At 39.4% G+C, this 15,452-nt stretch overlaps 1 protein-coding gene across 1 annotated transcript in view; it reads right to left on the bottom strand.

The window, feature by feature from the left end:
- The window catches only part of LOC135092788 (balbiani ring protein 3-like), a 109,530-nt gene extending 95,748 nt beyond the window's left edge, over window positions 1-13,782 (bottom strand). Inside the window, exons 1-6 of the mRNA XM_063991469.1 lie at window positions 13,701-13,782; window positions 7,063-7,287; window positions 6,444-6,539; window positions 4,782-4,907; window positions 3,437-3,586; window positions 2,822-2,941 (exon numbers count right to left, since the gene is read on the bottom strand). Of these exons, the coding sequence (XP_063847539.1) occupies window positions 2,822-2,941; window positions 3,437-3,586; window positions 4,782-4,907; window positions 6,444-6,539; window positions 7,063-7,258 (688 nt within the window). The 5' untranslated portion in view covers window positions 7,259-7,287; window positions 13,701-13,782. The remainder of the gene's footprint in view (window positions 1-2,821; window positions 2,942-3,436; window positions 3,587-4,781; window positions 4,908-6,443; window positions 6,540-7,062; window positions 7,288-13,700) is intronic.
- Window positions 13,783-15,452: the final 1,670 nt, after the last annotated feature.

Here is a 15,452-nt window from a genome sequence, read left to right as displayed (position 1 = left end):
ACTCGTATTCCTGACCGTCTTGGATATACGCCCAACATTCTTGACCTTTTCCTGACCTTTAATCCTTCTGCTTATGCTGTCAGCCTTTCTTCTCCGTTGGGCTCCTCTGATCACAATCTCATATCTTTATCTAGTCCTATCACTCCAATCCCTCCTCAGGATCCCCCTAAGCGAAGGTGCCTCTGGCGTCTTGCCTCTGCTAGTTGGGGGGATCTGAGGAGGTATTTTGCTGATTTTCCTTGGAATGACTACTGCTTCCGTGTCAGAGACCCGTCTTTGTGTGCCAAGCACATAACAGAGGTGATAGTGTCTGGCATGGAGGCGTACATTCCTCACTCTTTTTCTCGTCCTAAACCTTCTAAACCTTGGTTTAACACAGCTTGTTCTCGTGCTATACATGATAGAGAGGTGGCTCACAAAAGGTACTTAAGCCTTCCATCACCAGAATCTCATGCACTTCATATTTCTGCCCGGAACCATGCCAAGTCTGTTCTCCAACTAGCCAAAAACTCCTTCATCAACAGAAAATGTCAAAACCTTTCAAGATCTAACTCCCCTCGTGATTTCTGGCAACTAGCCAAAAATATCTCCAATAACTTTGCTTCTTCTTCTTTCCCTCCTCTATTTTACCCAGATGGCACCACTGCTATCACATCTATTAGATTCTAAAGCTGAACTCTTTGCTCAAACCTTTGCTAAAAACTCTACCTTGGACGATTCTGGGCTTGTTCCTCCCTCTCGTCCACCCTCTGACTACTTCATGCCACATATTAAAATTTTTCGCAATGATGTTTTCCATGCCCTCGCTGGCCTAAACCCTCGGAAGGCTTATGGACCTGATGGGGTCCCTCCAATTGTTCTCCGAAACTGTGCCTCCGTGCTTGCACCTTGCCTAGTCAAACTCTTTCAGCTCTGTCTGTCAACATCTACCTTTCCTTCTTGCTTGAAGTTTGCCTACATTCAACCTGTTCCTAAAAAGAGTGACCGTTCTAATCCCTCAAACTACCGTCCAATTGCTTTAATTTCCTGCCTATCTAAAGTTTTTGAATCTATCCTCAACAGGAAGATTCTTAAACATCTATCACTTCACAACCTTCTATCTGATCGCCAGTATGGGTTCCGTCAAGGCCGCTCTACTGGTGATCTTCTGGCTTTCCTTATTGAGTCTTGGTCATCCTCTTTTAGAGATTTTGGTGAAACTTTTGCTGTTGCCTTGGACATATCAAAAGCTTTTGATAGAGTCGGACACAAAGCTTTGATTTCCAAACTACCCTCCTCCGGTTTCTATTCTTCTCTCTGTAACTTCATCTCAAGTTTCCTTTCTGACCGTTCTATTGCTGCTGTGGTAGATGGTCACTGTTCTTCTCCTAAATCTATTAACAGTGGTGTTCCTCAGGGTTCTGTCCTGTCACCCACTCTCTTCTTATTATTCATTAATGATCTTCTAAACCAAACTTCTTGTTCTATCCACTCCTTCGCTGATGATACCACCCTGCACTTTCCCACGTCTTTTCATAGACGTCCAACCCTTCAGGAGGTAAACATGTCACGCAGGGAAGCCACAGAACGCCTGACTTCTGATCTTTCTAAAATTTCTGAGAGCATATTGTTTATTGTTCAATGCCTCAAAAACTCAATTCTTCCATCTATCAACTCGACACAACCTTCCAGACAACTATCCCCTCTTCTTCAATGACACTCAACTGTCCCCCTCTTCTACACTGAACATCCTCGGTCTGTCCTTTACTTATAATCTGAACTGGAAACTTCACATCTCATCTCTAGCTAAAACAGCTTCTATGAAGTTAGGTGTTCTGAGACGTCTCCGCCAGTTTTTCTCACCCCCCGCTGCTAACTCTGTACAAGGGCCTTATCCGTCCATATATGGAGTATGCTTCACATGTCTGGGGGGGTTCCACTCATACTGCTCTTCTAGACAGGGTGGAATCAAAAGCTTTTCGTCTCATCAACTCCTCTCCTCTAACTGACTGTCTGCAGCCTCTCTCTCACCGCCGCAATGTTGCATATCTAGCTGTCTTCTACCGCTATTTTCATGCTAACTACTCTTCAGATCTTGCTAACTGTATGCCTCCCCTCCTTCCACGGCCTCGCTGCACAAGACTTTCTTCTTTCTCTCACCCCTGTTCTGTCCACCTCTCTAACGCAAGAGTTAACCAGTATTCTCAATCATTCATCCCTTTCTCTGGTAAACTCTGGAACTCCCTGCCTGCTTCTGTATTTCCACCTTCCTATGACTTTAATTTCTTCAAGAGGGAGGTTTCACGACACTAATTCATCAATTTTTGACCACTGCTTTGACCCTTTTATGGGACTGGCATTTCAGTGGGCATTTTTTTTATTAGATTATTGTTGCCCTTGGCCAGTGTCCTTCCTACATAAAAAAAAAAAAAAAAATTGTCACTATAACCGTAAATCTTCACCATGACCAAGGCCAGTTCTCACAAATATTTCTCTTGTTCATAATGTGGAAATTTTGTTAATCTTTAGCTAAAAACCCATGTGACAGGCCATTGAGATGATTACAAGGGTTCTCGAGTGTTTTTCCTGTCACTTATATGTAAATCTTGTTAACCTGTCACCAGAACAGTAAAAACATCAATAAAACCCGTGTCATTTCAACTAAAGCCTTTTGAAAGTAGTCGGGCTGAGCGCAGAAGTGTTTCAAAATATGGTCCTTTCCCTCTAAACATAGCTCGCCGAAATGGAAAGACAACGTTGCACTACAGAATGCCGCACCGAACAATGCCTTCAGTGGTTCATGAAATCCAAAGTAATACTGAAGTTCCCAATGTATACTCACGTGGAGGAACACAACAGGAGCAGTGCTGACAGAGTCCAGACAGCTTCAGGTCGTCATCATCACAGCTCGCTTTACAATTGCCGCCTTTTGCCTTGCAGCCGAGGTCAAGGGGACATTGGCCTGGGGAAGGAGGATGTTGGTGTTCCGAGCCGCGATTCAATGTACACGACACGAACAAGAAGAAATAACAACATCAACAACAACATCAACAACAACAATAACAACAAAAACAACAAACAACAGCAAACAAAAACAATAACATCAATATAATAACAGTAACATTAAAAAAAAGATGGAGGAGAGAGAAAAAAATAACAAAGAGAAAATAAGAAAAACTAATAAGGAAAAAAAGTAAATAAAAATAGAAGTACAAAAAGAAGAATTAAGAAGAGGAAAAGAGAAAAGAAAGAAAAGAAGAAAAAAGGAAAAATAAAAACAAAAATAAAACAAAAAATCAATGATAAAAAATAAGAAAAAAAAACGAAAAAAAAGAGAAGAAACAAAAAAGAAAAAAGGAAAAGCCCACCACCACCAGCACCACCACTAACATCAACAATAAGAAAGTACTTGTAATATAGGCAGGCAAATTCAAACAAACTACACTCCAGTCCTCACCTGTTTTGATGGGACCACAGCAAAGACAGCCCTTGGTTTTGCAGGTCTTATGAGGCACCTGCTGCTCCTTTCCTTTCCTACAACGTTTTTTGCATCGCCCTACACCCTTGCAGCTTCCCTTCTGCGAGCACTTCTTCTTCTTCTTCTTGCCTTAATGAACAATTTAGACGTTTAATGCGTGAGCTGTTATGACACAATGGACAATATTCTGAAACGCTTCTGCATCGTACCTCCACTACATTCAAAAGGCTCCAGTTGAAGTTACTTGCTTTTTTTAATTTATTATTATTATTATTATTATCATTATTATTATTATTGTTATTATTATTATTATTACTGTATTTCTTTTATTTTTGGGGGGGGGATTCTTGTGACAGGTTGACAATATTTCTGCATTATCAACAGTAGAAACACTCTTGAGAGCCCGGAAAATAATTTTTGTGGCGTTTGAAAATAGTGGCGTGAGAAAGCAAACCGCTTCTGAATACGGACCAATGAGTCTTCTTATTGAATGACTATTTTACTTTCACTGTACGGAAATAAAGCTGCAGGTACTAAAACACTCGAATTATCCCATCATTTTTTTCGCGATAAATAGGTTGCTGTACGAACAAGTTAAGACTTCATGTTTAAGGAATAACGAAAATACTGACCAAGTAAAAGTTGTGAATTGTACATTAAAGATTAATTCATGAACAAATGTAAGATTTAAAGTTCAAGAATTAGGAAAATATTCATCAAGTAATGTGAAATATAAAAGATTCATACATGGGCAAACTAAAATTTTATGCTAAAAGACTTGAGAAGAGAAAACATTGATCGAGTGAAGTTGTGAAATGTTAAAGGTGCATACACAGGCAAATTAAGATTTTGTTTAAAAAAAATTAGGAAAATACTGACCAGGTAAAGTTGCTGTCAAATGCTGAAGTTTAATGTATGAACAAAGGGTTTCGTGTTAAAAGAATTGAGAAAACATTGGCCAAAGTTGTAAAATATATAAGTATTTTTTTTTAATTTTTTTATTAATTAATCAATTTATTTATTTACTCATTCATTAATTGCATACGGCCAGTATAGTAAATACCAGTAGGTAAATATTCCATCATTATAAGTAACAGAATAATCAATATTAGTTTACCTTCCCAATTTACTCAGTAAAATGTATCACGTCATAAAAGACTATATAAATATTAGTAGATGGGGGAAACTGGGAGTAAATCCTGCAACTAAATAATAATAATAACAATAATAATAATAATAATAATAATAATAATAATAGTAATAATAATAATAATAATAATAATAATAATAATAATAATAATGACAATAATAATAACAAGCTTACCGCGAACACAGCAGACGCATCTATTTCTCTCTGGTTTGCACAGAGGCCCCAAGCTCGTCTCCTTTCCTTTGCATCGCTGCCTGCACTTGCCTTTCTTCTGCTTGCAAGGCCCTTTAGGTTTGCACTCTGAAACAAGAACAGTGATCTCAAAAGTAGTAGAAAAACGTTATGTAGCAAAGAGAAAAAAATCCAAAAGGAGTATACAAAACTGGAAATGTTTTGAAATTTGCCTCTTGAACGAGTCATAGGGAGGGAAAATACTCCCAGGGTGAAAATAATGACATTAATATTGTTATAATACTAATGTGAATATTGTCAATAAGGAATTCATGTCCCTTTTACTAGTAAACAGTGGAACTCCCTGCCTACTACTGTGTTTCCACCTACCTACGATTTGAATTCTGAAAGTTTCAAGACACGTCTCAGCCAGTCATTTCCCTGGATAAAACCGTCAACAGTGAGGGACCAATAATATATTGTCAGGATGAATATCACTGTGGGTGTCTGTGTGACGTTAATGCGAGGTTCCACTCATACTGTTTTGCTGAACAGAGTGGAATAAAAAAATTTCGTCTTATCAACTTACCACTAACTTACTGTCTTATGCCTCTTTCTCTTCACCGCAATGTTGCATTTCTTGCTATCTTCTACCGCTACTTTCACGCTAACTCTTCCGATCTTGCGATCTAGCTGTACAAAACTTTGTACTTTCTCATATTCTTATTCTGTCTTTTGCTTACGCAAGAATTAGCCTGTATTCTCAGTCTTTTATCCGTTTCATGTTTACTTTCTGGAACTCTCTGCCTACTTCTTCATTTCTCACTTCCTATAATGATTTTTTCTTTTTTTTTGAGGGATGTTTCAAGATACTTTTTTTTTTTTTTCATTTTGGACAATCTTTTTTTATCCTGGTACTTCAATGGATCTTTTTTACCAAGTATGTTGTAGCCCTACACCAGTGTCCCTCTTATATATATATATATATATATATATATATATATATATATATATATATATATATATATATATATATATATATATATATATATATATATATATATATATATATATATATATATATATATAGACACACACACACACACAGCAAATTATTATAACCCCACAAGCAATCTTTTAAATCTTATCCGTACTGCACCCGCTTTACGCCAGGAGCGCTGCACCACACTGCTTGACATCAAATCGTCAACTGTCCACTGAGTAACGCTGTGTATAATTATTCCTTCGTGCGTGTTGCTCTGCGGTGAGTGATCTCACGGCAAGAAATGCAATATTTGCCATAAAAAGAAAGTAGGCTAAGTGAGGAGAGGCAGTGATTTGTACAGCAGGATATCTGGCGCAGAATTAAAAAAAAAAAAAAAAATCCAAGAGAAACTTTTCTTTCTTTTCTTGTTGATGCCACTCTTCACTCATTCTAGTTCACCTCCTGTATTTATATCTTAAGTAAGGTAGAACAACACTTTCTCTCTCTCTCTCTCTCTCTCTCTCTCTCTCTCTCTCTCTCTCTCTCTCTCTCTCTCTCTCTCTCTCTCTCTCTCTCTCTCTCTCTCTCTCTCTCTCTCTCTCTCTCTCTCTCTCTCTCTCTCTCTCTCTCTCTCTCTCTCATATTGTGAGGATACTTATTCAATTTCAAGACAAACTTACTCTTTTTTCCCTTTTGAGGTTTTTCAGGAGAAAATTTTGCCGACACATCCTCATCCGGTGACGCTGGTTTATTCAGTTCAGGCTTTGCGTTCCCTCCTGTAAGACAAAGAAATTATCTTAATTTATTTCACAAAGCAGAAAATATATAGTAACTGAGTAAAGGACGGATAAAGCTGTATCTCGACGACTCATAAGGCTGTCAACTTTTATTCTTTACGCTGAAGAGTTGATCGTTTAATGAAAAAAAAAAAAAAAAATCATCATACACTCCAGATAACAAGGTGTGTTCTACAGTCTAGATCTTCTGTACATCCAGCGTAGTCTTAATCTTATTGTGCACCTTAACTGATCTTTTGTTACTCTCTAGATAACAAAGTACAATATAATTTAGCTCCCTTATACACACAGCGTAATCTTAATTTAATAATGTACCTTTTTTTTATTTATTATTATTTTTTTTATCATAAATGATAGAGTACCCTGAAAATTAGATAGTGTTTTTCATCCTTTTTGCTGCTCATATTCCCTCTTTTCAGCAAATCATTGCAAAATTATTCTTACAACAACTTCTTTTATTACTTACTTTACATTTATTTTGTAACGCTTACGGTATTTTTACCTTTATCTTTGCCTTCAAGTCCTTCCATTTTAACATCGTTCCCTTCCTTGGTAAGTTTTACTGTGGATGAGGGAGGAGCTTCTTTCTTCCTCTCCTCCTGTAATTTCCTTTTAGAGAGATTGTTGGCAGAGAGCGTCCCAGGCAAGAGGCAGCAGAGAACCATCCCTAGTAGCGCAGCAGTCGCCGCTGCCTTCATGGTGTCTGTGACGGTTGAGGTGTCGAGCTCTGCGTGTGCGTGAAAGATAAAAAAAAAAATAAATAAAAAAAAAAATAAATTAAAAAAGGGGATGCTTAAAAAAGATACAGGGGATGAGGGGTATTCCTTAGGAAAAGAGGCTGAAGCTTTTAAATCAACTTTCCTTAAAGAGGCATAGGTTAAGAGAAGACATGGTATGACATGGTATGTGTGGTTTAGGGGCATCATAAGGGAGCCATAAGGAAAATTATTAGTCAGTAATCAGAATAGTGCAAAAAAATAATGGGTTCAAGCTTGACAAAATTGGATTTGAAAAGAGAGACGAAGGAATTGCTTCTTAAATAGAATGGAAGATGAATGGAATAAATTCAGTAATCGGATTGTTAAAGTTGAAAGTTAAAGTTAAAGTTGTTGAGTATGCTGTGTAGTGAGGAAAGTGAAAGATGTAAATGAACAAATGCATCAGAAGAAGGAGGAAATGAAGAAGGGGAAGATGGGAGATGGGAGTGTACCAGTAGGGAAGAGACGAGAAGGGAGATATAAAAAAAAAAAAGGAAAACCGGAAAGAAAACCGCCAAAAGAAAAAAAAAAAAAAAACGCAAAAAGTGGAAGGAGTAATGGGCGAAGAGGAACAGTGGGAAGTGGTGGTACTGTTATGACTCCTGGTGACGAATGTTCCTTGTACTGGTATTTGTCCTTTCACACGATATTTAGGGACATCGTTCAAACATAAATAAATATAAATAATAATAAATAAACATAAAATAATATGTAGATAAAATGAATAAATAAACAAAGTAAAAAATTTGACCTATTAATTTTTCTATTTTGTTTTTATATAGGAGGGGCACCGTCCAAGAGCAACAAAACTGCAATAATAAAAAAGAAAGCCTGAAGAAAGTCGAATATTACTGGATAAGTGTTTTGAAATTTCCATCTTGAAAGAGTTAAAGTCATAGGAAGGTGGAAATACAGAAGCAGGTAGGGAGTTCCAGAACTTTCCAGAGAAAGGGATGAATGATTGAGAATACTGGTTAACTCTTGCATTAGAGAGGTGGACAGAATAGGGGTGGGAGAAAGAAGAAAGTCTTGTGCAGCGAGGCCGCGGGAGGAGGGGAGGCATGCACTTAGCAATATCAGAAGAGTAGTTAGATTGAAAATAGCGGTAGAAGACAGCTAGAGATGCAACATTGCGGCGATGAGAGAGATGTTGAAGACAGTCAGTTAGAAGAGAGGAGTTGATGAGACGAAAAGGGAGGTATGCAGTTAGCAAGATCAGAAGAGTAATTGGTATGAAAATAGCGGTAGAAGACAGCAAGAAATGCTACATTACAGCAATGAAAAAGAAGCTGAAGAAATTCAGTTAGAAGAAAGGAGTTGATAAGACGAAAAGCTTTTAATTCCATCTTGTCTATAAGAGCGGTATGAGTGGATCCTCCCCCACCCCACCGTTCCCATACATGTGAAGCATACCTGTACAGTGTAAGGAGCTTGGGGGAGGGGGGGGTTGAGAAAACTGGCGGAGACGACTCAGAACGCGTAACTTCATAGGAGCTGTTTTAGCTAGAGATGAGATGTAAAGTTTCTAGGTTAGATTACAGGTAAAGGACAGACCGACGATGTTCAATGTAGAAGAGGGGAACAGTTGAATGTCATTGAGGAAGAGGGGATAATTGTCTTAAAGGTTGTGTCGAGTTGATAGATGGAAGAACTGAGTTTTTGAGGCAATGAACAATGCTAAGTTTGCTCTGTCCCAATCAAATTTCAGAGAGATTCGATGTATGAAGTTCTGTGGCTTCCCTGCGTGAACTGTTTACTCCATGGAGGGTTGGACGTCTATGAAAAGACGTGGAAAAGTGCAGGTTTGTATCATCAGCGTAGGAGAGGATAGAAGAAAAAGTTCGGTTAAGAAAATCATTGATGAATATAGGAAGAGAATGGGTTGCAGAACAGAACCCTGAGGAACACCACTGTTAATGTATTTAGGAGAAGAAGAGTGACCGTCTACCACAACAGCATTAGGACGGTCAGAAAGGAAACTTGAGATGAAGTTACAGAGAGAAGGATAGAAGCCGCAGTAGGGTAATTTAGAAATTCAAGTTTTGTGCCAGACTCTATCAAAAGTTTTTGATATGTCTAAGGTAACAATAAATGTTTCACCAAAATCTCTAAAAGGGGATGACCAAAACTCAGTAAGGAAAGCCAGAAAGATCACTAGTAGAACGTCCTTGACGAAACCCATCCTGGCGATCGGATAGAAAGTTGTGAAGTGCTACATGTTTAAGAATCTTCATGTTCGGGATAGATTAAAAAGTTTATTTAGGTAAGAAATTAAGCAATAGGACGGTTTGAGGGATTAGAACGGTCACTCTTTTTAGGAAGAGGCTGAATCTAGGCAAGCATAAACGCAGCATCCAGCTTTGGATTGAAAATGAGGATAGAGAAAGTAGGAGTGAACAAAAAAAGGGCTACTGTCAGTTGCCTTAGACACCTTTGTTTCAGTGAGGAAAAGAAGATGAGGTTTATTAGAAGAGAGGTGGTGTTCTCCAGGTTGAAAATTATATCTAAGGCCGTGAATTTTGCAGAAGTTAATGAAGAAAAAATCAAGGAGGGTGTCAAGACATGATACCAGAAGAGCAGTCCGACCTGGGGGCATTTGTGGTCCTCTCTCCAGATGAGGAATTCGAGGCTGGTGTAGGATTCGCCTTATTAATTTTGAATTTATAGTAAAGGATGTGTGTGTAATTAGTTGCATGTAACTTTGTGTGAAGGGAGAGAGTTGTCTTTAGAGGGCAGGCTGTGACTGCTCTCTTGTGTTGCGAGACACAAAGGGAAACGTTCAGTGAGGTCACAGCTGGCTTTAATGATAAGTTCACAGTACTCCCTGGTCCAGTACTTTAGACCTCACTGGGAGTAACTATCGTTTCGGCAGGTGTCTCCTGCCTCCTACTGAACTGCACATGTCTTAAATATTTATGAGTTAAGCATTTAATGTTTATTAAATATTTATATATTAAACATTTATATGTTTATATTTATATGTTGCAGGAGGAGGCAGCAGACACCTGTCGAAACGATAATTAATCCCAGTGAGGTCTAAAGCACTGTTTAGGGGGTGCTGTGAACTTATCATTAAACCCAGCTGTGACCTCACTGAACGTTTCTCTTTGTGTCTCACAACACAAGGGGGCAGTCACAGCCTGCCCTCTAAAGACAACTCTCTTCCTCCACACAAAACTACAAGCACCTAATAACACACACACCCTTCACTCAAAAATTCAAAATTATTATGGCGACTCCTACACCAGCCTCGGAGTCCCCATCTGGGGAGGGGACCACAAATGTCCCCAGGTCGGAGTGCCTTTCTGTCGACGACTCTAAGTGTCTTGACATACCCCTTCAACTTTTTCTTCATTAACTTCTACAACATTTGCGGTTTAAGATCTAATTTTCAATCTGTAGAACACCACCTCTCCTCTTCTAAACCTCATCTTCTTTTCCTCACTGAAACTCAGGAGTCTGAGGCAACTGACTGTCTGAGGCCCCTTTTCTGTTTCCTCATACCTTCTCTATCCTCATTTTCAATCCAAAGCTGGATGTTGCGTTTATGTGCGCAACGACTTAACCTGCTCTCATGCGCACGCTCTTGAATCTTCCAAGTTTTCCACCATCTGGCTACGACTACAGAGTCACTCTCAAACTGAATTTATCTGTGCTGTATACCTCTCACCTAACTCTTCTGACTGAAAGAAATTCTTTGACTATTTAACTTCTAAAGTGGAGCACATTCTGACACTCTTCCCTTTTGCAGAGATCTCCATTCTTGGAGACTTCAATGTTCACCACCAGCTTTGGCTTTTCTCCCTCTTTACCGACCAGCCTGGTGAACTAGCCTTCAACTTTGCTATCCTCCACGACCTAGAGCAATTGGTGCAACACCCTACTCGTATTCCTGACAGTCTTGGAGATACGCCCAACATTCTTGACCTTTTCCTGACCTCTAATCCTTCTGCTTATGCTGTTACCCTCTCTTCTCCGTTGGGCTCCTCCGATCACAATCTCATATCTGTATCTTGTCCTATCGCTCCAATCCCTCCTCAAGATCCCCCTAAGCGAAGGTGCCTCTAGCGTTTTGCCTCTGCTAGTTGGTGGGATATGAGGAGGTATTTTGCTGATTTTCCTTGGAATGACTACTGCTTCCGTCTCTGTGTGCCGAGCGCATAACAGAAGTGATAGTGTCTGGCATGGAGGCGTAAATTCCTCACTCTTTTTCTCGACCTAAACCTTCCAGACCTTGGTTCAACACAGCTTATCCTCGTGCTATACATGATAGACACCTGGCCCACAGAAGGTACTTAAGCCTTCCATCACCAGAATCTCATGCACTTTATACGAGTATTTTTGCCCGGAACCATGCCAAGTCTGTTCTCCAACTAGCCAAAAACTTCTTTATTAACAGAAAGTGTCAAAATCTTTCAAGATCTAACTCCCCTCATGACTTCTGGCATCTAGCCAAAAACATATCCAATAACTTTGCTTCTTCTTCTTTCCCTCCTCTATTTCAACCAGATGGCACCACTGCTATCACATCTACCTCTAAAGCTGAAGTCTTCGCTCAAAATTTTGCTAAAAACTCTACCTTGGACGATTTAGGGCTTGCTCCTCCCTCTCCTCCACCCTTTGACTACTTCATGCTATCTATTAAAATTCTTCGTAATGATGTTTTCCATGCCCTTGCTGGCCTAAACCCTCGGAAGGTTTATGGACCAAATGGGGTCCCTCCTATTGTTCTCCGAAACTGTGCCTCCGTGCTTGCACCTTGCCTAGTGAAACTCTTTCAACTCTGTCTGTCAACATGTATCTTTCCTTCTTGCTGGAAGTTTGCCTACATACAGCCTGTTCCTAAAAAGGGTGACAGTGATCTTCTGGCTTTCCTTACTGAGTCTTGGTCATCCTCGTTTAGAGATTTTGGTGAAGCTTTGCCGCTACCTTGGTTATATCAAAAGCTTTTGATAGAGTCTGGCACAAAGCTTTGATTTCCAAACTACCCTCCTACGGTTTCTATCCTTCTCTCTGTAACTTCATCTCAAGTTTCCTTTCTGACCGTTCTTTTGCTGCTGTGGTAGAGAGTCGATCTTCTTCTATATCTATTAACAGTGGTATTCCTCAGGGTTCCGCCCTGTCACCCACTCTCTTCTTACTATTCATCAATGACCTTCTAAACCAAACTTCTTGTCCTATCACTCCTACGCTGATGATACCAACCTAAACTTTTCCACGTCTTTTCACAGACGTCCAACCCTTCAGGAAGTAAACATTTCACGCAGGGAAGTCACATAACACCTGACTTCTGATCTTCCTAGAATTTCTGACTGGGGAAGAGCAAACTTGGTATTGTTAAATGCCTGAAAAACTCAATTCCTCCATCTATCAACTCGATACAACTTTCCAGACAGCTATCCCCTCCTCTTCAGTGACACTCAACTGTCCCCCTCTTCTACAGTGAAAATACTCGGTCTGTCCTTTACTTATAATATAAAGTTAGGCGTTCTGAGACGTCTCCGCCAGTTTTTCTCACCCCCTAAGCTGCTAACTGTATAAGGGCCTTATCCGTCCATGTATGGAATATACTTCACATGTCGGGGGTGGGGGGGTTACACTCATATCACTTTTCTAGATAGGATGGAATCAAAAGCTTTTCGTCTCATCAACTCCTTTCCTTTAGCTGACTGTCTTCAGCCTCTCTCTCATCGCCGCATTGTTGCATCTCTAGCTGTCTCCTACCGCTATTTTCATGCTAACTGCTCTTCTGATCTTGCTAACTGCATGCTCCCCCTCCTCCCGCGGCCTCACTGCATCAGACTTTCTTCTTTCTCTCACCCCTATTCTGTCCATCTCTCTAATGCAAGAGTTAAGCAGTATTCTCAATCATTCATCCCTTTGTCTGGTAAACGCTGGAGCTCCCTGCCTGCTTTTGTATTTCTATCTTTCCTATGACTTCAATTCCTTCAAGATGGAGGTTTCAAGACGCTTATCCTTTACTTTTTGACTGCCGCTTTGGACCCTTTCTGGGACTGGCATCTCAGCGGCCTTTTTTTTTTTCTTTTTTTTTTTGCCCTCGGCCAGTGTCCCTCCTACATAAAAAAGAAAGTAAACAGTATTAATTCCTAAATTTTCCTTGTTTATTAATTTTAATCTTAAATGTAAAAGCTAAAATACTAGATATGTAGATAAAAACCCCCTCAATGTTTACGTACGTACAACACAATAGAAAGGTTGATGTGATTGTGCTAAAGTGAAAACTTCAGTTCAATACAATTTCAGTCGTGTCAATCTTTGTGCAAAAAAAAAAAAAAGTCATCTGTACCTGAGGCGGTGGTGACACAGGTGAGACTGTTATGATTGGCGGTAATGAGTGTTCCTTGTACAGGCGTCTTCTTACCAGAGCTGAAGTGGCTCCTCTCTGCACGCTGGCAGGGAAGTGAGGAGAGGAGAGACACACACCGGCAAAGCTCTCTTGCTGTTGTTTCTTTATATACAAGTGCACTGCAGAATCATGCACACACCTACCTGCGCACACACACACACACACACACACACACACACACACACACACACACACAGACTTACTTCCGTGAGGTACTATCTTATCGCACATGATATAATTCAGGGCACAGAAAATGTGGAAAACACTATATGATGCGTTCACGCTGTTGCGACTCTAGCTTTCTTTATAATGATTGGTCTGGAGTTACTCATGTTCTGAATGTTTTTTTTCTCTCTCCTTTTTTTTTCCCTTTCCCTTGTCTAGTTTGTGATGAGAATGGTCACTGGTTACGTCTATTTAATTTTTTTCTTTTTTAATCATAAGGGTCTTGTCAAGGGCTTAGAAAAAAAGTGTGTTTGTGTGTGTGTGTGTGTGTGTGTGTGTGTGTGTGTGTGTGTGTGTGCTGTGGATGGGTGGGTGGGTGTGAAATATTTTCAGTACTTTCTTTTGCTATAGGGGAAATACAAGTTTTACAATATTCTTTACTTCCATGCATAAATGGACAACGACTGGCTGTATATTTTAAATGACATAAATCATATTCCACGGCACAGCAAACGCTAGGGAATGGATGCATTACAGGTACAGCGACCTAACATCACAAGACAGGAATAATATATTTTTGTTTAATTAATTAAACGTCAGTTAGTTGGGTGTTCCCCAGTGTAAAGGAGAACAACGCTCTAGTCCAGATGGTCATTTTAGTTGCGAAGATGTCTTGAAACACTTAAAATCGATGAAAATTAGAAAATGTAATCAGGCAGAGTCTAAAGTTAACAATGAAAGGGGTGATTCAGTGGACATTCTGGTTAACGTTTGTGAGTGTGGTGGGCAGAATGAGGGTGAATATTTCTCACTTTCCTCACCCAACGCCTGCTAAGGTACGTCTTTGTCAGTGTAAGCTCTTCACTAGTTTTCCTCATACATCTACTCTTATGGACCATATTCTGAAGCACTTCTGGCCGCACCTCCGCTACTTAAAAAAAAAAAAGTCAATTACACGGACTTTTAAGGGTGCGTATATGGTTCTAGTGATGTATTAATAAGTTTCTTATATTACTAACAGTGGGAATATTCTTGAGAACCTGGCTAATCATTTCTGTGGCCTTTGAAAATAGTCGTGGTGGGAGCACAAAGCGTTTCTAAATATGGGCCTATTTTCCCGCGTTTTCTTGTACTGCGTGTGCTGCTACACTTGTTTCCCTTACCTCTAGCGTTTCTTCTACACCCATCATCCACTTAGTTCTGGGCTTCCCCTACTGTTGTTCTTCCATCAAGCACCCATTTCAGTATTTATTTTTGATATCTCTGATCTTTCATACTTTTGACATGTCTGAATCTTAATATTTACTTTTTATCACATCGAGGAGAAAGTGAAAGCAGGTATCATTATATTGTATATATATGGGTTCGAATCCTGGCCACGATCCAAGGGTAGGAAGGACATTCATTCGCGGTAATGATTCCCAAATGCTAAAACCAAGTCCTTTCGTAAGGGGGCACCATTATAGCCTTAAAAATAAGGAAACCGGACGTCAATATATATATATATATATATATATATATATATATATATATATATATATATATATATATATATATATATATATATATATATATATATATATATATATATATATATATATA

This window comes from Scylla paramamosain, chromosome 41 (assembly GCF_035594125.1).
Source record: "Scylla paramamosain isolate STU-SP2022 chromosome 41, ASM3559412v1, whole genome shotgun sequence".
NCBI lineage: Eukaryota > Metazoa > Arthropoda > Malacostraca > Decapoda > Portunidae > Scylla > Scylla paramamosain.
The sequence above is the reverse complement of the archived record's forward strand: the minus strand, read 5'-3'. Positions and strand labels throughout refer to the sequence as shown.